The following is a 21,555-nucleotide window of genomic DNA, read 5'->3' as shown; positions in this document are numbered from 1 at the left end:
GGGCCGGGCGGGAGCGGCGGCCGCAGGGGAGGGGCGGCGGGTTCATGTGCCCAGCATGAGCTCCTACTTCGTCAACCCCCTGTTCTCCAAGTACAAAGGCGGCGAGTCCCTGGAGCCGGCCTACTACGACTGCCGCTTCCCGCAGGGCGTGGGCCGCAGCCCCGCGCTCGTGTACGGGCCCGGCGGCTCGGCGCCCGGCTTCCAGCACGCCTCGCACCACGTCCAGGACTTCTTCCACCACGGCGCCTCGGGCATCTCCAGCCCGGGCTACCAGCAGAACCCGTGCTCGCTGAGCTGCCACGGAGACGCCTCCAAATTCTATGGCTACGAGGCGCTCCCCAGACAGTCCCTTTATGGGGCCCAGCAAGAGGCGAGCGTGGTGCAATATCCCGACTGTAAATCCTCCGCCAACACTAACAGTAGCGAAGGACAAGGCCACTTAAATCAAAACTCGTCTCCCAGCCTCATGTTTCCATGGATGAGACCCCACGGTGAGAAGCCTTTTCTCTTTCCCCCTCGGTCGCCCGCGCTCCGGGGTCTTCCCCCCCTCCCTCGCCTCCTTTCTTGTCTGCCCTCGTCCTCTCCCCTCCTGGCTTTGGGGTCTCTCCGGCCCCACCCCCGGCCCGAGTGGGTTTCTGGAGGTGGGGAGGGTCAGCTGGGGGTGGGGCTCGGGGCTCGCCTGGGGTCCGCGGGCGCCGGGGGTGAAGGTGGTGGCTGGGCGCAGAGGCTTTCCGATCCTGCCCTCCACCTCCCACCTCCCACCTCCCACCTCCGGGCCGGCTGTCTGTCTGCCTGTCTCCCTCTCCGTCCCCGCCTCTGGCCACCTCTGAGGTCGGAGTTGGGGAGGCGGCTGGCCAGGGGCCCGAGCACCCTGAGGCTATCAGCCTCTGGAGCAAAGCAGCCTCTCCACAAGGCAGAAAGCCTCAGTCCCCACAACAGTGGCCAGGCTGTCTTGGGGACAAGGGGGACCTCTGTTTCCCTCCCCTACCTGGACCTCAGGGTGACAGGACCCCCAAGGACAGGTGCCCCGGCTCTCTGGGGGTACCCACCGCCCCCTCGCAGACAACTAGCCTCAAGGCCACCACCCCAACTTTGCTTTACTTCCCGCAGTTGGAGAGAAGAGAGGGAGCCAGGGAGGAGAGAAGAGAGGGCAGGGGAGGAGAGGGGCCATGCAGATTAGAGGGCTCAGGGGTCCAGAGGACCCAAGCCGAGCTGTCCCCAGTCAAAGGTTTGTGGGCTTTGCCTGACACCTTCAGAGTGGCTCAGGCCATGAGCCCCTCCAGGGGTGGCCCCTCCTGGCCCAATTTCGAAGTAAAAGGGGAAGCGAGAAAGCGACAAGTTCCAGCGGGGATGGCCCGTGATTTATTTGCTGGTCTCCAGTTAGCAATCAGGCCAAGCAGTGATACATTCCAGGAGATCAATTATTTTTCTTCCTGGCAAGGCACTAGGCAGGCAGATCGAGGAGGGGGCAGTGAGCAGAGCCCCTCTTCTTCACCCCCAGACCTTTTTCCTTTCTTTTGGAAACAGACTCTGTCCCCAGCCCTGCTCACCAAATGCCACTCTGCACTTGTAAACAAAGCTGCAAGGGCCAGTTTCCTGAGACTGCAGGCCTGGGGTGGGTGGGGGACTCTGCAGTGCTCCTCCGGGCCCCTGCCATCCCCGGGTTTCCTGATAGACCCCAGTCCCTGCCCCCACCCCCACCCCACCTCCCAAGGTGAAGCTAAACCAAAACAAGCCCCCAAACTTTCCTGCCCTTGCCTGCTTCCCTGCTCCTGCCTTGTCTTCAGGAGGGAGGGAGGGGAACTGGGGAGACCATGGAAGGGGGGGGAAACTTTAGGGGAGAAAGAGTGTCAGGGGAAAGCCAAGCCCCCTCCCAGACATAACCAGATTGGGGTTCTATTCTGTCCAGCTCCGGGGCGGCGCAGCGGAAGGCAAACTTACAGCCGGTATCAGACCTTGGAACTAGAAAAGGAGTTTCTCTTTAATCCTTATTTGACACGAAAGCGCCGGATTGAAGTCTCTCATGCCCTGGGACTGACTGAGAGACAAGTGAAGATCTGGTTCCAGAACCGAAGGATGAAGTGGAAAAAGGAGAACAACAAGGATAAACTGCCCGGAGCCCGAGATGAAGAGAAGGTGGAGGAAGAAGGAAACGAGGAAGAGGAGAAAGAAGAGGAGGAAAAGGAAGAAAACAAGGACTAAGCAAAAAAGAGAGAGATCCCCCCCCCCCTCCCTTAGCAACTCCCTTGAAGTTTCGTTTTATGGTAGCGGATAAATTGAGAAGTTTACGACTGTCATTTGCTTTTATAGAGAATAGAATGACACTCACAACTCTAACTACCTGTCAGATACTTGCAGCTCTGGTTTTATTACCTTTGGACTTCCCTCGATCTTTATTTGTTTGGGGGCTTGAGGGGGGGGGGAGACCGAGACACAGCGAAAAGTTCGGACTCTGTCTCAGTCCTTGCCCCAACACACACACTTGTCCCTACCCCCACCCTTCGGAGTCCTGCCTGGATTTTAAGGTCTGAGACCTGGCCTCTTTGCCCCTCTCTCACCCCTTTCTTGCCACACTCCCACCTCCCTGCTTCTCTGGTATTTATTTTAGAGGGGAGCCCTCTCAAAATGCAGAAGAAGACTTGTGGCTTTGTTTTTATGCTAGGATTAGTGTATTAGATTTCCTTCTTTGCAAAAGAAAGAAAAGTGAGGGAAGGCAGGCAAGGAAAGGGAGATGTTTAAAGAAATTTTTTCAAAATGATAGCAAGGAATATCCCTTCTCCCTCTCTGGGGCTCCCCCACTTAGAAAGACTCCCCCCCCTTGACTTTCTCTAGAAACCTGATGGAAACCTGAAGGAGATGCAGGTCTCTCCCCTCCCCCTCTCCCCACAGGGTAGATAGGAGCCTGCAGTCGCCGCTAAAATCCTACCTAGCCATCCCATGGTCACTCGGGCCCATGCCTTCCTCCCTTTCGCTGTCTGATTTCTGTTGTTGGGCCCAGCTTCCTCTGAGCTGTACTAGTATTAGTGCTCAGAAATCACCATAATCATGAATACGAATGATAATAATAATAATACTGATAATAAATCTTTAACATACTACCTAAAGGGAACCTGCAATAATCTTGAAAAAAATAAAAAAGAAATTTTAAAAAATCCTAATATGCAAGAAAAAAAAGAGAAAAAATTAAAATTCAAAAAAAAAAAGAGAGAAACCTCCAACGTATTTTATCACTACCTATAGAAAGAAATCCTGCTTTGAGAGTATTCGTAATGCGGTTTTGTTGTTGTTTGTTGCTGCTTATTTCACTAAGAAAAACCCAACAACTGAGACTGCCTAGCCCGCCGGTCCTGTGCGCTTTTATTGTGCTTCTAACCCCAGTAGAGTAGAACTAAATTGCACTGAATGTATAGTTAACTCTGTCTTGAATTCTCTGTTTATGCAATGTGCTCGAAAGAAAAAAAAACGTTAAAATATATCTATAATAATAATTTTTGGTCATTCGTCTTTATGTCCAGCTATGAATGTAGATTTTGTGTCCCGGCAGCCCTGTTCCTGGTCCAAGTACTTTGTATTGTATACGTGAGTCATAATAAAAAAAAAAAAGGAGAAAAAAATATTTGAGGCTGGAATGACTTGCTTTTTCTCCAAAGCCCCCCTCCCACCCCCAATCCTCTACTCCTCCTTCCCTCCTTATCCCCTTTCCCCAGCACTGTGGAGAAGGGCTCCGCCACTGATCTGACTTTGAGGTGGGGAACTCACGTGGAGGCGCCTAGGAGTTGAGAGGGCAGGCCTGGGGAGGGAGGGAGGGAAGAAGGGCAGGTGAAAGGTGGGGGAGGTGCAGAGGGGGAGGAGGAAGGGCAGCAGGCTCCCGGGTGCTCTTGGGAGAACCTTGGCTCCAAACAAAATGGGCAAAACATCTAGATGCCAGGATCCCAGTGGGAAGAAAGCGTCTCCCCACTTGCTCACCTTCCTCTTCCTTGGCCTTGGGCTGGGCCCAGACAAAGAATCTGCCCCCACGTCCCTCCCACAGTCAGGCCTCTTTCTTCCAGGGGCTGAGGATGAGGCAGTGGGGTTCTTTCTGAGCTCCACAGTCCCTCACGGTCAACCCTGGGCACCCAGCACCCAGCACGCAGCACCCAGCACTAGAACAGTGACCAGGGTGGGAGGAAGGTGAGGCTCAAGGCAGCCTGGAGGACTTGGCTGGGGAAGATGGCCAAGGGTGGGGGGCGAGGGAGCTTGAGCCTGGGGGAAAGGAAAGGGGAAGGTGAGTGAGTTGGTACACCTAGCAGCCTGGGTCCATGTTCTGAAATTCAGATTCCGTCAGCACAGAGCCATCACTGTCACCCAGGCCGCCAGCATCTACTCCAGCCTCTGTCCTGGCTGTTTCAAGCCGGCTCCCGGCTTCACCTTGGCAATTGGGCAGCCTGCCCTGCCCTGGTAGTGTGGGCCATTGGCCTGGGGGCGAGGAGGATGGGCCTGCTCAGTGGCGGGCCCTCCGTCCCAGCCACAGCAGGGTGAAGGGAGTCTTCATTGGACTCCTCAAATAAGGGGTTGAAGCCTCAGGGACTCAGGGGGCAAAGGGGTCTCTCACTCCTCCCTGGAGGGTCCTAGCCAGGGAAATCTGTTTATGCCAGTGAGATTCTGGTCAAATAATCCCAAATTCCAGAGATACAAGTCATCTGACTCAGTCAGGAGAAGGGGGAAAGGGAAGGAGATGGGATCTTCTGGTCCATAAAACCAGATTCCCCAAAGACTGAAATATTTTTGAGGCCAGATCTCTTTTTCTCTCTCTCTATCTCTCCCTCTCCCTCTGATCAGTGATTTTCCCAGACTTAGACCCAGGCTGACTCTTATTTTGTGTAATTTCACCTGCATCTGGGTCCCTGACTCCCTCAAAAAGTGGTCATGAATACAGGATTGGGTCAGGCATCCTTGATGGGGGCCGAGAGAGGCTGCGGATTTCCGAGCTTAGGCTGCAGGCAGCCGGGAACAGCTTTGAACGGCTCTGGGGGTAGGGGTGGGGGGTCTTTGGAAACCTGGGGTCCCTGCTGCGAGCCTCTGTGCCAGCCAGGTAACCCCGTTTGCTGCAGGAGGCACGGGCTACCCGCCGGGGAGGCCAGAAGAGAGCATTTGGCTCCGACCTCAGGCCTTCCCACGGGCATCCCTGCCAGACTCCGAGGGTCGGCCGCGGGCCGTTTCATTTTTTATTGTGGAATTATGATTGCTATTAATAAACATCGCTGGCCCCGCCGTAGCCAAGTTGCTTGAACCCTACGCTAAGTGGCTCCGAAGGATCTCGCCGAATTTCCCCCACACCCAGCGCCCCATTCATCCCTGGCCCTGCTCAGCAATGCCCGTGGCCCCGAGCCCGGCGTCGGAGGGCGGGGTGCGTCTGGCGCCCGGCATCGCTAGAGATGCGAAGCCTCGGGTGGGCCAGACCGAGAGAGCTCCCGCCGCCCCTTCCAGCAGCACCCGCTCCCCCACCCCTTCTGCCCACCGCCTCTTTTTTCTCGTTTGGAGAGAAAAGGAGGTAAAACCCGTTTTATGGGGGAACTTAATTGCGAGCGGGATGCGCTCTCTTTAGAAACGCGTCCTCCCAAATGCTCCCGCCGTCCCATTACCGGAATGGGGACCATTCGGCTGCAGCAGATAGGACTTTCTCCCATTCTTTACTTTTTTATTAGCCAATCAAAGTGGCTTCCGAAAGCTATTTGTGATTTGTGAAAAATAGTATCTTTCAAAATGCTGAGTTGAAGCATCTCGCTCATTTCGCCTTGAATTTATTATTCTAATCTCAACCGTAGAGACGGGATAATGCAGCTATTAAGTTGGGGGGCAAATTCGTTTCTCTGGATTTTTTTTTTTTTTTTTTTTAGTTCTCGGCATTTTATCTCCCTCCCCACTTCATTGCAGAGGCCAAGGGAGGTGCGGGCCTGCAGGGGACCTGGGGATGAGGGAGGTAGTGAGTGCTCTGAAGGGCTTTGTGGGGGACCCTAGGATGGGAGAGCGGACTGGCCTCCCCCAGCCTCATCTTCCTCAGATGGGATGCCCCACAGGCTGCCTGCCGCCCGCAGAAAGTTACCTCGCCCCAATTAGACCGAACTCGGGACAGGTTGTGCCACAGACGATCAGTAAAATTTCCGGTGAGCAGCCCGCAGCGCTGTCCCATTCTCCCAGCGGCCCATTGTGAGAAGCTGGGCCAGAGCTCCCTTGTCGTAATTTTTAACTACCTGTTATAAAATTTATGGGTGGGTTTGTAAAAGAAACTAGGTCTCTGCATCCGGCGGAGGGAACTGCTTCCCTTACTGAGGGAGGAAGTTTGGGGAGGGGATGAGGGACCCCCCATTGGTTGGGGTGGGGCACCCAGCCATGGAAGTCCCCTTGCCAGCTCCGTGCGGGATTCAGGGGAGAGCTTTGGGCCTTCAGATCTCGGGCTGGTGGGGAGTGTTGGGCTGCGACTCGGCTGGGCTGCGACTCGTTGTTGGCAAATAGTCTCTATGGGGGGGGGGGATTTATTCTGGGTTTCCCTACATTGAACTCATCGCCAAAATCAGGGGTCTGGAGAAAGGTGGGGGACATCTCTGGTGCTGGGAATTTAGCACAGAAGGCGGAATTAGGGGAAGGATAAGTTTCTTTGTGAGGGGGGGCTCCCCAAGGTGCGTCCCGGTGAGCCAGGCAGCAGAATTTTTCTGAAAACGGCAGGCGGGTGTGGGTCACCTGCCAAGACAGAAAAGGCTTCAAACCACCTTGCACCCGAAAGGGGGAAAGAAGTAGGAACCAAGATCCTGGGCCTTGGTTTTATTTGTAATTCTAGACAGATTGGGAGTAACTGCCATCTGAACCTAGGAGCCGAGGAGACCTGACGCTGGGGATGGTCCTGGAGAGGGGGCAATGGTCCTTTTCTCGGAGAAGGGAGCGTGGGGGTGATGGGCACTTTGGGGGGGTGGAGGCTGCCCGCAGCCCTCACCCCTGCCGGCCTGCGCAGCGGCCCAGGGCGCGTCCCAGCCCCGCAGCTGCAGACCTCGGCCCGCGGCCGGCTACGGGGCCTCCAGCGGCGCGGCCCTCCGGTTCCCGCGGGGCAGAGCGGGGGGCAGAGTGGGGGGCCGCCGGGGCTCCCCGCGGGGACGGACTAGCTCCCCTGCAAGGAAAAAGGCGGGAGGAGGGAGCGCACCCCGCCTGCGCCCCTGCGCCCGGTGCAGAGCTCGGGTTCCCCCGCATCCCACCCTGATACCCCACTTATTAGGGGAAATATTTAGGATTCGGCGCGGCGGAGGGAGGCGGGCGGCCCGCGCGGGAGAGCCAGAGCCGGCCCGCGTCCCCGGCGCCCCCGCGCCCTTCCCGCGCGAGCGGCGGCCGGGCCGTGGCAGTGGGCGCGGGGCGCGCGGGGCGCGCGGGGGGCGCGGGGGGCGCGGGCGGGGCGGGGGGCTCCCTCTCCCGGAGAATTGGGTAAACATGGCGACCGCGGCGCCCATTTGCACACGCTACACAAATGCATCGCATTCCCGGTTGTTTGCAGAAAATTTACAGCTGAGTAATAAAAGTTTACGATCGACTCACAAGTTGGATTGGCCACAAGAAGTCATGTGGATTCCATCCATGAACGTGAACTTTTTATTGTGGTTTGTCCGTTCGGAGCGCTCCGCAGAACAGTCCTCCCCGTAAGAGCCTAACCATTGCCAGGGAAACCTGCGCGGCCGCTCCCTTCATTACCAGTATTATTTTATTTTTTTATTAATCTGATTAATAATTATTTTCTCCCCGCATTTAATTTTTTTTCCCTCCCAGGTGGAGTTGCCGGAAGCTGGGGGCACCTGGGGAGGGGGATGGGGGAAGGGGCAGGAGTTGGGGGCGCCTCTCTCTCCCTCCCGACGCCCGGGCCCCCCAAGGGGCAGGAGGCTGCGGGAGCAGGAGTGGAGCCGCGAGCTGCAGAGCCTCCGCCCCTCCCCTCTCCCAGCCTCTCCCTCCTGCCCCCTTCTTGCAACTCCCCTTAATTTTATTTGGCTTTTCGATCATTGGGACTATTCTCTCCTTTTTTTTTTTTAATTTTTAAATTTATATAAAGTGCCTATGTATGTGTGGAGCTGAGACAGGCTCGGCAGCGGCACAGAATGAGGGAAGACGAGACAGAGAGAGTGGGAGAGAGAGAGAGAGGCAGAGAGAGAGAGGGAGAGGGAGAGTGACAGCAGCGCCCGGTAAGTGTTTCCTTATTGGTTCAAATATGTAACTAATGGTCCGTAGCTGGGTGGCGGTTTCGAGATAAGGACAGCAGCGGCTCGTCTCGGTTAGAGAGGAGAGGGGGGCTGGCGAGAGGGGGGCGTGCGGGCCAGCAAGGGGAGGAAAAGTGGGGGTGGGGTGGGGTGGGGTGGGGGGTGGGGGCCGGGCTGCCAGCCGGTGTCCTGATGTCACCGTGCGCCCCAGCTGGGGTCGGGGGGCTCAAGGCCCGCGCCCGAGGGGCTCAAGGCCGGGGTCTAGGGCGCCGACCCGCTGCGTGGTGCCCACCCCGTCCTTACCTAGGAGGGACCCGCGGCCTCCCGGCTAATGGGACCGGGACGGAGGGGTCCGGAAGCTCAGGCTGCAGGGCCCGAGCGAGCACTGTAGGCCCTAACCATGGCCCCCCGAGCAAAGCCGGCCCCCCCAGCCCCAAACAAACTTCGCACGGCCCCCGCCGGGCCCGCGGCCCCCTCCCTCCCGGAGAGCGCGGCGGCCGAGCTCACACATGCGCAGTGCGGGCCCGGAGCGGGCGGCGGAGCAGGAAGAGCGCGCAGCGAGGCGGGCGGCGGGGCCTGTTAATTGGCAATTAGGGGGGAGGCCGTTGGCTGGTGCGCGTCAGCGGAGGAGGGTGCGCCTGCCCGCCCCGGCTCCCGCCCCCCGCCCCCCCGGAGCGGGCGGAAGGCAGGGAGGTGGCCTGCACTGCGGCGGGGGCGGGGGCCGCGGGGCTCCAAAGCCATCTTGTGCTGGGAGAGCGGGGCCGACGCGCCTTCTCCGCCCGGCGCAGCGCCCCCCACCCCAGCCGCCGCCGCCCTGCCCGCGGTGCCCACCGGGGCACGGGACGGGGACGGGGACGGGGACGGGGACCGGCCTGGGCAGGCCCCGCTGGCTGCGGGCAGGCCCGGGCCTCGCTGGCGAGCCGAGGCAGGGAGCACCCCAGGCGCGCCTGGCCCGAGGGGCGGGGACGTCAGAACGGGGCGGCCCGGAGGGTCCCGGGCGCTCGGGATCTTCCTAATAATTGGTGCTAATGGCGTGTTGTATGGTCTTAACCCGACACATATGGTTTCATAACACAGTGGCTTAATTTCTTCCAAATGTACGTGGCCCTGACTGTGTAGCCGCGTGATAGATGACCCCGCCCTGCTCCCTGGCCTGGGTCCGAGGCCGCCCCCCGTGCGGGTGAGCTTCCGTTCGCAAAGGGCGCCGCACGCGCAACCGCTTCCACGCCCGGGCGGACACGCCCCGAGCCGGGGGCGGGGGGGCGCGCGTGCCCCGGGCGCCCAGGGTCGCGGGCCGGGCGCTGCCCCCGCCGCGGTCCTCCGGGGCGGCCGCGCTCCTCCGCCGAGCCGCGTGGGGGAGGGGAGCGCTCCTCGATTTCCTGTTTCAACCCTGACCCGTCGCCCCGGGGGTCGGCGCTGGGAGAGGGAACCTGTTTTTATCAAATTCTTAAAAACACGATCCGACTGCATTCAAATCAAAGCCCTCGGGGTCCGAGGGGACGGGGACTCTCCCCTCCCCTCCCCTCCCCCGCAGCCCCTTCCCTCCTCCCCTGCCCCCCCAAAAGTCCCGTCTCGCATCCGACATAAAGGCCTCCGAGGTATTCTCTCGGGGGAAGAAATGGCATTTTCTCTCCCCCTTCCACTCCCCCCCCACGAGGACTTGTGTGTCGGCAGAGGCGTCTGCCGAGGGGCTAATTTCGTTCCTTGTTTACGATCGAGAAAAGCGCTTGGCTTTCCCCAAATGGGCCCAGCCGCCTGCCTGCTCGGCTGCCGCGCGCTCCGCCGCTCCGCGCCCAGGCCGGCCGCCCGGCAGCCACGCGGCCCCGGGGCCCCGCGCAGGGCAGGGGGCGGGCGGGGGCCCGAGGAGGCCCCCACCCCACGCGGAGGCCTGGACGTGGGAGCCTCTCTCCTGGCGTAGTGTGGGAACCGCCGACCGGTGAGGCCTCTATTTCTCTCTTTCGCCTGTATTTTGTCTGCCCCCCACCCCCCACCCCTGCAGATGGCCGGCCCGACTGGGTGGGGGGGCCACGAGCCTCCTTTGTTCACACCCCCCCCTCTCGGGAAAACAGTTCGGAAGGCCACTCAGGACAGTGGGGATTCACCTGGGATAGTAGAGGGGCCCCCTCCCTTTGGAGGGGTGGGCCTGGCTAAGGCTGGGGTATTGATCTGGGCCCACAGGCAGCTAAAGAGACGGCTGCCGGCCAGATTTCAGGGTGCTAGGGTTCATGGGTGACGGGTTAACGGCATCATCCTGAGGTGTCCTTGCATAATATTTTTCTCGATTGATCTTCTGTCCCTTCCTGGCTAGGGTCCTGCGGTCCCCCATGTCCTTCACCCCCCAAGATCCTCCTCACGAGGCAGAGGGACGCAGAGAAAGCCTGGCAGCAGTTTTCTAGTCCGGCCAGGGGATAAATCCAGCCCTGAACGCCAGCCCCTTCCTTCCCTCCTTACTTTCGATTTTCTTTTCCTTCCTTCTCCCCCACTCTGGTGCTCACACAGGAGCACAAGAGAGGCCATCAGTGGCACCCGCCAGCCTCCTCGTAGGCCAGATTCCCTGTAAACGTGGTCGTTAGTGCAGGAAAGCCCTGGTGTGAGTATCTAATAATAGCCAGGGCCGCTGAGAATAGAATCTGGCCGGAGGACTCTGCACGCCCAGGACTAAAGCTGGCCAGAAGCACTGAATCTGTGGGTCACGTTCTGGCGACGCTCCCTGGAGCCCAGGGCCCCCGGCGTTCCCCCTCGGAGTCCACTCTTTGGGCACCTCAGGCCTGCCCCTTGAAGGCTTTGTCAGCCCTGCCACGGGCTGCAGTCCACGCGCCAGTTCCTAAGCGAAGGGCAAACGGGCAGAGCAGACCCTTTCTCTCCCTGGTCTGACAGTTGTGATCCCTACAAAGAATGCACCCTTGTTTGGAGAAGGCGGCCTGGTTGGGGTGGCTGTTGTGTTCCAAAACCAGGCTTCGTAGCTTTATACACTTATTATGTCCGGGCTCAAATGTACAGACTCCGACTTATGCGTGAATATATACAGACTCATATTTCCTCGGTGGTTAATTGTATAGCACCATGCTTGTCCTCGCTCAAACACCGTTTTATGTGCATGCAAAATTTTGTTAGTTGGGATTGGGCTCAGGGAGGCAGTGGGTGCACCCAGCAGACCCTCTCTGGGCACGCTCTCCTGGAAACGTGTGTGTGCGCGCGCGTGTGTGCTGGAATCGGAGTATGCGGGTTGCAGGAACCAACGGATGCCACGAAGGCTTTCTCGGACCTTCTTGCCTTCACTGTCCAAGCAGCTGGGCTGGGGCAATAGTGAATCCCTTCTGCTTTCTCTCCACCCACCCCCCAACCCAAACCCCAAACTTCCCCAGCTCAGAGGCCGTTTACCAGGGGAGCCCTGTCGTGTTGCCAGTGAGTTTTGTGGGGAACTCTGTGGGTGAGGTGGGTCTCTGCGCAGTTCTGCGCGGCTGGCTAGGCCCTGGCGCTCCAACGTGGCTGGGACAGTGAAGGGGATCTGAGTGGTCAGGAAGGTGGCCTCTGGGCCGAGGCCGAGGCAGCCGCTTGGAGAGGCTGGTGCAGAAGGCGAGACAGAAGGGGCAGGGGTGCGGAGAAGGTCTGGCTCCCACTCCGCACCCCAGGTTCGCCTGCGTGACTGTGGGGGCCGCTGAGGGGCCCTCTAGGCGTCCCCAGAGCCCCGGATCTGGGGACTGGTGGCGCCTGTTTCAGTTGTCCCGCGTCGCAAGCGGCCGGGGAGGAGGCTGCGGCCGGGGTGGCTGGCGGGGCGGCCGGGCTCCAGCCTCCCCCGGGCCTCTCCCGCCGCCGGTGGGGCGCAGGGCCCGGTACCGTCGGAGCAGAGCGGTGAGGGGACGCGGGCCGGGCCGGCCGGTGCGGCTGCAGCACTGCCTGGGCCGCCAGGTCGCTCCAGGCCCCTTCGACCTCGGCCCGCCGGGCCTGGGGGCGGCCTCCGGGGTGCTGGGGTGAGCTGGCCCCGGGCGGTGCCCCTCGGCGGCCCGCGGCCTCCGGCTCGGTGGCGGCCGCCCCCTGTTTATTGTGTCTGTGGGTTGTTTACTTGTTTTGTCTGCTGCCACCCTGCGTCGGAAACCCGCCAAACCAGCAAACTCACCCAGGAGAACAAAGTGCGGCGCTGCCCGAGCTCCCTCCCCTTCCCGGCACCCTGCTCCGCCGCCTCCGCCCTCGCTCTCCCTTCCCCGGGGGAGGAAGCGCCAGCGTCCTGGAACAGGGCAGCTGTTTATAGGGGTGGGGAATTATGGGGACACCATAAACCTCCGGGTGTCCTGGTGCTGGAGAGACTCCGAGCCGCCTTCCCCTCGCCCCGGGCTTTTCTTCCTTCCCCCTGGCAACTGCCTGGCCGAGGGGGCCACAGTCGAAGCCGAGGCCCCCTCGCCCCAACTCCTCCACGCCTTTCTGCAGGAGTTTTCTGAGACACAGGTTGTTGGGTTTTAAATCAGGGTAATGGTGGCGGATTCATAAAACTAGATAAAGCATGTCGTTCCCCCCCCGCACCCTCCCTTCTCCTCGGCCCCCCAAAATAGCAGTGAATTTAAGCAAATCCTACAAAATTAAATTGCCCCTTCGCTAAAGATCCTATAAATCTCCAGGCCCGCCAGGTGTAGAGTCGGAGAGGCCGCTGTTCGCCTCTAATTTTGCTCCCGGCTATCAAATCTAAAAGAGTATCATCGAAGTAAGTAATATTCTCGTTTCTGAAATTAATTCCCCCCTCCCCATCTCTCTCTCTCTCTTTTCGCCAGCGCAGATTAAATGGTTCTCTCAGATCCCCAAACAATAAAGGATAAAATTATTTATAGGGAAATGAGGACGATGTTTCACTGTTGGCTTATTGTTCCAGAGCATAATAACATTTTATTTGCAAGTGGGAGAACTTAGGCCAGGGGGGATAATGGGGGAAAGGAAAAGAAGTGCGGAGTGGCAGGGCACCCTCCCCCCCACAGAACTCCTCCTGTATATAACTTCTATGACATTTACAATTTCCTCATGACAACTCACTGTGACGTCATAAATGCTGTGCTCCTGAATTTTACAATTCTCATAAACCTCCAAAGTGGGTCCACAGTGCTTATGTGGAGGGCTGTAAGAAAAGCCAGGAAGTTGGGGGTCCTTTGGCCCCATTCTGGGGGCCAGAAATATTCTAAATATTATTCTCCTCGTTCTTCATTTTTCCTCCTTGGCCAACCAGGGCCACTTGCTTCTCCTCCCTGAAATGTCACTCAGCATCTGAGTTCCCTCCCCATTCCCAGTGGGGATAAGGTACCGCGTGTCCGAAGGCTCTCTGGCGTGCCCTCTCTTCCTTGGGACAGAGATGGGGTGCGTGGGGACCAGGCCCCCCAAAGCCAGAAAAGACTTCTTCCAAAGGGAGCCCAGAGGCGCTCAGGGCTGAGTGGGATGGTACAGAGACGCTTGGGGTCTGCTTTACTTTTCAAGCTCCGGTTAGTGAAGTGAATTGAGAAGCTAAACAACTGCCATGGTGGGAGTCTGTGTCTGCTGAGGGTAGCAGCCCCAAGTGGAGTGGTGGTAAAGAAAGGTCAGGCGGAAGTCTGGAAAGAGAGAAGGAGGAGAGAAAATATGACGTGAGTTAGCAGAGCCTCTCCACGTACCTTCCTTCTCTGTTTAATTGCACATAAAGCAGAAGCAGCTTGGGCAGCCTCGCAACCTCTTGGCTCAAAAGAGAATTTGCCAGCCCAGGCCTGAAAGGTGTTTGGGGCAGTTAGTTCTCAGGCGCCTGATGTGCCCCATCTGGCCTCATCCCCCTTCGCCCCTCCCTGCTGACCCCCAACTCCATTCAGCTGGCCAGCCTGGGCCTTGTCCCCGGAATATCAGCACCCCCAAATGGGATGCATTTCCGGGTTGGATGTGTCAGATTTCACCTTTCTGCAAGCGCCTCCAAGCCTGAACTTTGAGACTTAGGAGAAACATTCTGTTTTGGAATGCAGTGTGTGTGTGTGGGGAGGCGTCCCCCACCCTTCCTGTGAGAAGCTGGAGGTGAGCTATGCTTTGGTGTCCCCAAGCAGACCCAGTTCCCCGCATTCAGGTTCTCTGGCGGACTTGGAGACTCTCCTTGCACTCCTTTAACTCCGGGTTCTATGGAGATCAAAGGAACTCCTACACAAATCACTGGGCATTTGGAGTAGGATTTAGTTTTTTAATTTTTTAAGTTAAAAAGGTGTCTACTCATAAGCCAGTCGGGCCACCCGAGCAATAGCTCTAGAACAGCAAAGCCTTAACCAAACAGTGCGACTGTAAGGTGAGCTGAACAATTATTGAAACTGGGCTTTCTCCGCAAGAGGGATTTCAGCCCCTGCCCAGTGGCGCAAAGGGTGCTGGTTGGGCAACCGCCCTTCCCCTGCTCTCAAAATCAAGAATTGGCAGGGGTGAGTCAGGCGGCTGCTGTGGCTTCCAGGCAGCCAAGCGCCCAGGCCGAGAGCGCCGAGTCCTGCGGCTCCGGTGTCCAGGTCCTTGAGCAGCCTCCGGAGGCGCCGAGCTGTGGTTGGTGGCGCCGGCAGGCAGGAGTGGAGTGTGTGTATCTGTGTGCAAGGCTGGGTGAGTCACAGACATCTGCGCAGAGTTGGGGGATCTAGGGAAAGAGAGAAGACTAGCAAAACACCCACTAGCCAGGACCTCTGGAAAAGACTGTCCCCCAGCAAAAATTCCAGATCTCCTCCTCCTCGCTGCAGATCCCCTTCCTCAAGAAAGTACTATGTTTCCCAGGGCAGGGTGGAGAGGAAAGGCAGGCAAGGTGAGGCCTGCCCACGAACCCCTTCCCAGCCAGAGTCCAGGCACACCCACCCGCTCCCCCGTTCAGAGCTACACAGGCCCCCAGCCCCTGCCCTGGAGCAGGTTAAGGCTGGGGTAGGAGCGCTTGACTCATTCTGCGAGACCTTCGAGTGCGCAGCCTCCAAAGCACCCCTTAGCCTTGGGGACTCCAGGCCAGTGACTGCCCCCCAAGCAGGCCCGTGGCGCCTGCAGCAAGTTCCACTCCTGTAATTAGCGCTCATGAGAAGCATGTGTTTGGGGCTGAGGAGATGGGGGGACTGGAGCAGCGAGCGGCAACTTTCCCCCTTTATTCCTCTTCTGTGTTTTTTGAATTCTGTTTTCGAATCCACTAATTACAGCTCCGAAAGCGAAAATCTGCTCTGCCGCCAAACCCCCTCGGAATGCCTGATTCCGGAGGCCCAAGGGGCAGAGCAACTCGGAGACCTGCGGGCCTGATGGGGGTGTTCTCTGATTGCTCTAGGCTTGTTTTATAGAAACAAAGAACAAGTCCCCCCCTTCCCAGAACTTGTGCATATTTACAGAGCTCAACTGCAGTTTTAATAAAACATCTGTTCTTGCTTCTGCTGATGAGTTTCCATAATTGTTTTCAGACAAATTTAACAGGAAAATATAAATATATTTAGAAAAACCCAAGTCCCAGCTATCCCCCCATAGACAGCCGTTCTTTCGCCAAAAAGATAAAATTAACATAAAATGAGAAAAGGAAAATATAATCCAATGGAGGGAAGATCGGGTTCATCTGACCTGCTCTCCCCCCTTGGAGCGAATCCTTCCAGCAAATTTCAGCTGCATAATTAAAGACCAGACTGAAAGAAGGAGGCTCCTTTTCTCAGGATGGAAGGTGATGGGGGAAGAGTATGTTGGGAATTAATTTTGCCGAAAATCTTTAAGTAGTGGGGGAATTTATTTGTATTTCTGCTTCCTCTTCTCTCCCCCTTCCAGCATTTCTGCCTCTTTCCCCCAGCAGCTGGTTTCTGTTCATTATAAATCGGCGAGACCTTTCAGTCTCTGCCCTCTGTTTAGGGACGTAATAAAACACTTAACTTTCCGGGGCTGAGACTTACATTCTGCTCCTCAGGTCGCCCACCCCCGCGCCCACTACTTTTAGGCCCCAAAGGAGACTATCCCCAACTTTGGGGGCCCCTTGCCCCTCCAGACTTTGTTTAGGAGGGGCTCAAGGAAACCCAGGCATCCTTGCTGGGGAGCTGCAGCACATGCTTCCCCAGAAGCCCCTTCTTTCTCCCAGGGTCCTTCCTTCCCCCACCCCCCACGAAAGAGATTTTAAAAATACATAGAAAATCAACACTCACTGAAAGTGAAACCTCATTAAGACATCCTATCTTCCATCATTCAATTTGTTGTACATTGCAACAATTTAATATCTTGAAGGAAATATCACTGACATGATTTATCCCTGTAGCAATCTCTCTGAAATGGGGGGGGGGATGGAGGGAATTTACTCTCTCTTCCGGCCTGCTCTACGTGTTACTCTGCTACCCTTAGGGCAGAGAAGAGGCTGGGGACTCAGAGCGGCTACTTGTGTCCAGGGTCCAGGGGTGCGCCGACCTGTTTCTTAGCTCAGCCCCCTGGGTCTCGCCCCCCCTCCCCCCCAGTTATTTCTCGCTCTACCTCTTGCCCTCCAGGGGGCCTGGAGCCCCAGCCAGCTGTTGAAAGCCTCTGTCCAGGCATGCCATGAATTCGAAGACAGCTGGATTCTAGAGCAAAAAGCAAGTCACGCTGGTGTCTGTGTTTATGTACCTGCCATGTCACCCCCAAACGAGACAACTCATCTCAAAATTTCTTTCTTAACTTGGAACCCTCCTCTACCCTTTCACTTTTATCTCCTTGAGCAGAAGAAAGTATGGTCCAAAGAGGGGGAACCTTGATAATTACAGGGGTCTTTCCCCCCACCCTCTTAAATACCAACAATTTCCCCTCCTTTCTGAAGGATTGGGGCTGCACTTTTAAAAGCCAACACAAATTGTCCGGCAGGAAGACTCTTCAATCCCCTAACGAGGTTCATGTATTAGCTAACATGTTGTCTCCACCAGCTCCTACACACTGTCTGCTTTTGGGTTCGAAACTTTATTTTTCCCCCCTAGCGACACTCCAGGGAAACCTTAACGTTACAGAAGATGAATAAACGAGTTTTTTCCCAGCGTAGTCCCGTTTATGGCTTTATTGCTACCCATTGATTACTCCGCTTTGTTACACAGAAGGAAAAGATCATAAAATCCGGCGACATCCGGGTTCTTGTTATAGCCAGCCCCCCCCCCCAAAATGGTGAAGAGAAAATATGAGCTTGCCCTGCTCCCGTCGCTAGCCCCACCGCCCCCTCTTTGTCAACTCAGAGCATTCTCAGCCTATGTCACGATATCAAATCAAGTTTGGGTTAATCAGGAGAAAAACCCCATCTGCACACCTTCCGCAGCTTCAGTCCGCCCACTGCCTCAGAGCCTCGAACTCAGCTGCCTTTTCCTACCCTTCTCTTCCCTTTTCTCGGCCCCAAGGTGGAGAGAAAATGGGGGGTAGGGGCTGCTGGGAGGCCCGGCTGCACCAGGTGAGGCTGGCCCTGGAACGAGAGCTCCCCAGGAGCCCCTTGCTGGACTCTCCCCAGCCCCAGGGCTCAGGTCCAGGGGTGCCTCCCTTGGCTGGGGGCTCCTGCCTTGTGCAGGGGCTTGAGCCTGCAGGACGCTAACTGCCCTTCAGAGCCCCACCAGCCTTCCCTCTCTGCCTGGATCCTATGTGAATCACCCCACCAGCCCTCGCTGGCTCCAAATCATAAATTCTCACCAACATAAACAGGAGTTGATGTGTCTAGAAAGACTCTCAGAGTTCTTTCTTCTTCCTTCCTTTCTTCCTTTCTCTCTCTCTCTCCCACCTTTTACTTCTTTCTCTCTCTTTCCTATTGTATTTTTATACATGTTCCCTTTTTGGCAGAAATGCTGCAAGGGTTTCCCCCAAAAAGGGTGTTCTGAGGGGCAGAAGGGGGCTAAGAGGAAGAGGGAGCAAATACATGGCCCCTCTGCCCCCTTCAGTTCTGCCACTGTACCCTGAGGTCTCATCCTTCCCCCTCAGACCTGCTTGCTCCCCATATCCCCCCTGACACCTCAGACTGTCAGCCACGCTCTCCTTCCTCTGAGCACCACGTTTTGTGCAGTTTCTGTGTACTTTTGATTTTTTTTTTTAATTATTGGGGGGGAAAATACTGATCTAGTGATGAGAACTCACTCCATGGAGGGTCAAGCTAGGATTTCCTGTAGGATTTCTGGGGATTTCCCCTGAGCTGGGAAGGGGCTCTTCCCATGGAGAAATCAGGACATAATTTTAGAAGGGGTGGGGGAGATAGAAAAGATGAAATCAGATTGGAAATAGAGGGATTTCTCCAGACCTGGCTCTGGCCACAGCACAGCAAAGTTAGCTGGGACTGAGAGATCTCCCAGCAGTGCAGCTCTTCTTCCTCGGCCCCAAGGCCCTGCTGATGCCTGCTTACCGTCCTTCACCTCCAGATCAGTTCCCTAACATATATGTTTTTTAAAAAGAAATCCAAGTCTTACTTTCAAAGCACACACTTAGTCTCAACTAGGGAATCAACAGAAGCAGAAGCGATTTTTTTCCCCCTTCTTGACATCTGGCTTGCGATTGGCTGGAAGGGGGTCAGCTGACTTTGTCATTTTGTCTGTCCTGGATTGGAGCCGTCCCTATAACCATCTAGTTCCGAGTACAAACTGGAGACAGAAATAAATATTAAAGAAATCATAGCCCGACCAGGTAAAGGCAAAGGGATGAATTCCTACTTCACTAACCCTTCCTTATCCTGCCACCTCGCCGGGGGCCAGGACGTCCTCCCCAACGTCGCCCTCAATTCCACCGCCTATGATCCAGTGAGGCATTTCTCGACCTATGGAGCAGCCGTTGCCCAGAACCGGATCTACTCGACTCCCTTTTATTCGCCACAGGAGAATGTCGTGTTCAGTTCCAGCCGGGGGCCGTATGACTATGGATCTAATTCCTTTTACCAGGAGAAAGACATGCTCTCAAACTGCAGACAAAACACCTTAGGACATAACACACAGACCTCAATCGCTCAGGATTTTAGTTCTGAGCAGGGCAGGACTGCGCCCCAGGACCAGAAAGCCAGTATCCAGATTTACCCCTGGATGCAGCGAATGAATTCGCACAGTGGTGAGTTTTACAGCTCCGAGATATAAATTAAATAAACTGAACTGGCTTTATGACCGGCTTCCCTAGAAGAACGGGCGGAGAGAGTTTTTTATGGCCCCATAAAAACAATCACGCTCGTCTCCTCGCCGACGCCGAGACAGGGCCCCCTCTTCTGCCCCTCTGCTCGCCTCCCGCTCGCTGAGGCTCGCTCGCTCGCAGGGGCCTGGCCCCCTCGGGCCCTGGCGGATTGGAGGGCTCCCAGGCAGGCCGAGGGGGCAGGGACGGGGCAGGGGGCCAGGGGCGGGGGCGGGGTGGGGGAGCCCCCCCAAGTCAGGCTGAGGAGCAGGGAGGGGGCAGAGAAGTGGGGAGAAGTTTGCAGGGAGCTGGGGCGCTGGGGGAGGTGGGGGCGCCCAGTTGTTGAGCAATGGGGCCCTCACTCCCCACTGTTGGGGGTTTTTCCAAACCCAGTTTTTAGACTTCCAGCTTTCTGCCTGGTTCTTGCCCCCCCTCCCTCCCCGCCTCCCCCCCTCCCTGCCTCCCCTTTCTTTGGGACACTCACCCACCAGCGTAGGGGGGACTGGATGGAGTTGGGACCCTGGCTGTGCCCCCAGTGGGGGTGGGGCAGGGCAAGAGGGAGAAGGCTGGAGCCCGGGGCCCGGGAGCCGCTGGCCACGCTGGGCGGGTCAGGACCTTGCCAGGCGCGGCCGCCCACGGAGGACGCCTTGCTGACGGTTCTCAGTGTGTTCTGTGCCCGGATCTCTAGGGGTCGGCTACGGAGCGGACCGGAGGCGCGGCCGCCAGATCTACTCGCGGTACCAGACCCTGGAACTGGAGAAGGAGTTCCACTTCAACCGCTACCTAACGCGGCGCCGGCGCATCGAGATCGCCAACGCGCTCTGCCTCACCGAGCGCCAGATCAAAATCTGGTTCCAGAACCGGCGGATGAAGTGGAAAAAGGAGTCCAACCTCACGTCCACGCTCTCGGGGGGCGGCGGAGGGGCCGCGGCCGACAGCCTGGGCGGAAAAGAGGAAAAGCGGGAAGAGACAGAAGAGGAGAAGCAGAAAGAGTGACCAGGACTGTCCCCGCCGCCCCCTCTCCCTCCTTCTCCCCTGCAACCCCCCCCTCCAATTCCCTGCTAATCACACACTCTGTATTTATCACTGGCACAATTGATGTGTTTGGGGTCCCTAAAACAAAATTAGGGACTCAGATATGGACCTGAAAGTCAACTCTGGACCCCCTCCCTCGCCGCACAAACTCTTTGACCACGCGCCTCCTCCTCCTCCTTCTCCTCCTCCTCCTCCTCCTTGCTCCCTCGCTAGCTCGTTCTCGGCTCGTCTGCAGGCCCCTTCCCCCCGCCCAGGCCTTGGGGGCTCGTCCCTGAACCTCGCTTCACACTCCACAGATGGCCCTCCAAACGAGGACTCGGCCCCCCACCCCCTCGGCGCCCCCACCCCCGCCCCTGCGCGGAGAGCAGCTCCCGGGCCAAGGCCTCCGCTCCCGGGCCTCAGGGCCCGGCCTGGCAGCCGCGAAGGCCGGGAGGCCCAAGGAGGGCGCGTCGTGGCCCCGCAGCAACCCCCAGGGCCTCCCCGCAGCCCCTGCCCGGCCCCTCTGCCCCAGCAAGTGCCCGGCCCAGGCAAATTGTATTTAAAGAATCCTGGGGGGGTCATTATGGCATATTACAAACTGTGACCGTTTCTGTGTGAATATTTTTAGCTGTATTTGTGGTCTCTGTATTTATATTTATGTTTAGCACCGTTCCGTGTTCCAAGCCCATCCTAAAAGGGGGAAAACAAAACAAAAAAAAAAACAAAACAAAACAAAAAAAAAAGAGGGAAAATCACAAAAAGGGAGGAAAAAAAAGTGAATGACGTTTGTTTAGCCGGTAGGAGAAAAAAGAAATAAATTAAAAAAAAAATCCCCTCGTGTTACCCTCCTGTATAAATCCGACCTCTGGATCCGTTCTCGAATATTTAATAAAACTGATATTATTTTTAAAAGTGGATATCGGGGATTTCTGTTAATTCGCTCGTGCGCCGGCCCGGGGCGAAAGTTGGAGCAGGCTCCGCGTCCGCCGCCGCCTGCAAGCCCCCAGCCCCCTGCGCTCGCCTCTCCCGGGAGGCGGCGGGGGCGCAGGCCTGCAGGGGCGCAGGGGCGCAGGGGCGCAGGCCGGGCCTCCCCGGGCTCGGGGACGCGCTGGGGGGCTTCCCCGCGGAGCAGCGCACTCACCCCGCAAAAAAGGCCGCAAAGGATCTCGCTGGGGGTGGGGGAGGCCTGGGCTGCTCGCCTGGGTCTGCAGCCCGGCACAGGCCTTCCTTCCTGCCCGGGGAGGCCTGGGGTCCTGGGCGGGTGAGCCCCGCGCCCCCAGGGCCAGGAGGG

At 57.5% G+C, this 21,555-nt stretch overlaps 4 protein-coding genes across 12 annotated transcripts in view; all 4 read left to right on the top strand.

The window, feature by feature from the left end:
* The window catches only part of HOXC10 (homeobox C10), a 106,728-nt gene that overhangs the window by 24,287 nt on the left and 60,886 nt on the right, over positions 1 to 21,555 (top strand). The gene's annotated exons all lie outside the window — the stretch shown is intronic.
* Positions 1 to 21,555, top strand: part of HOXC4 (homeobox C4) — a 59,785-nt gene that overhangs the window by 14,621 nt on the left and 23,609 nt on the right. For 2 of the 5 annotated variants that reach the window (XM_072797664.1, XM_072797660.1), the window contains exon 1: positions 8,063 to 8,192. The exons of 2 other annotated variants lie outside the window; for them this stretch is intronic. The gene's annotated coding sequence lies outside the window, so the exon portion shown is untranslated. Of the gene's footprint in view, positions 1 to 8,062; positions 8,193 to 10,010; positions 10,144 to 21,555 lie in introns of those variants that run through there. One more of the 5 variants, XM_072797662.1, reaches the window with a different exon arrangement.
* Positions 2 to 2,347, top strand: HOXC8 (homeobox C8). Its single transcript, XM_072797657.1, has 2 exons — positions 2 to 491; positions 1,910 to 2,347. Exons 1-2 carry the CDS (start codon positions 56 to 58, stop codon positions 2,200 to 2,202), a joined length of 729 nt encoding a protein of 242 aa, XP_072653758.1. The 5' UTR covers positions 2 to 55; the 3' UTR covers positions 2,203 to 2,347.
* Positions 8,063 to 21,176, top strand: HOXC6 (homeobox C6). Of its 5 annotated transcripts, none has more exons than XM_072797670.1 (3): positions 8,063 to 8,192; positions 18,851 to 19,196; positions 19,939 to 21,176. In XM_072797670.1, exons 2-3 carry the CDS (start codon positions 19,043 to 19,045, stop codon positions 20,244 to 20,246), a joined length of 462 nt encoding a protein of 153 aa, XP_072653771.1. In that variant the 5' UTR covers positions 8,063 to 8,192; positions 18,851 to 19,042; the 3' UTR covers positions 20,247 to 21,176. The 5 variants fall into 5 exon arrangements, with proteins under 5 accessions (XP_072653771.1, XP_072653772.1, XP_072653770.1 ...); XM_072797671.1 differs by lacking the exon at positions 8,063 to 8,192 and adding an exon at positions 10,015 to 10,143; XM_072797669.1 differs by lacking the exon at positions 8,063 to 8,192 and adding an exon at positions 12,202 to 14,777 and having other exon boundaries at positions 15,350 to 19,196.

This window comes from Canis lupus, chromosome 25, assembly GCF_048164855.1.
Source record: "Canis lupus baileyi chromosome 25, mCanLup2.hap1, whole genome shotgun sequence".
NCBI lineage: Eukaryota > Metazoa > Chordata > Mammalia > Carnivora > Canidae > Canis > Canis lupus.
This window is presented reverse-complemented; position numbering and strand designations above follow the sequence as displayed.

Excerpts from the sequence above, each read along its gene's own strand:
- HOXC8 (XM_072797657.1), top strand. The coding sequence starts at position 56 with ATGAGCTCCTACTTCGTCAACCCCCTGTTCTCCAAGTACAAAGGCGGC. Across the intron at positions 492-1,909 it reads TCCATGGATGAGACCCCACG|CTCCGGGGCGGCGCAGCGGA; the intron begins GTGAGAAGCCTT and ends TATTCTGTCCAG.
- HOXC6 (XM_072797669.1), top strand. The coding sequence starts at position 18,797 with ATGAATTCCTACTTCACTAACCCTTCCTTATCCTGCCACCTCGCCGGG. Across the intron at positions 19,197-19,938 it reads GCGAATGAATTCGCACAGTG|GGGTCGGCTACGGAGCGGAC; the intron begins GTGAGTTTTACA and ends CCGGATCTCTAG.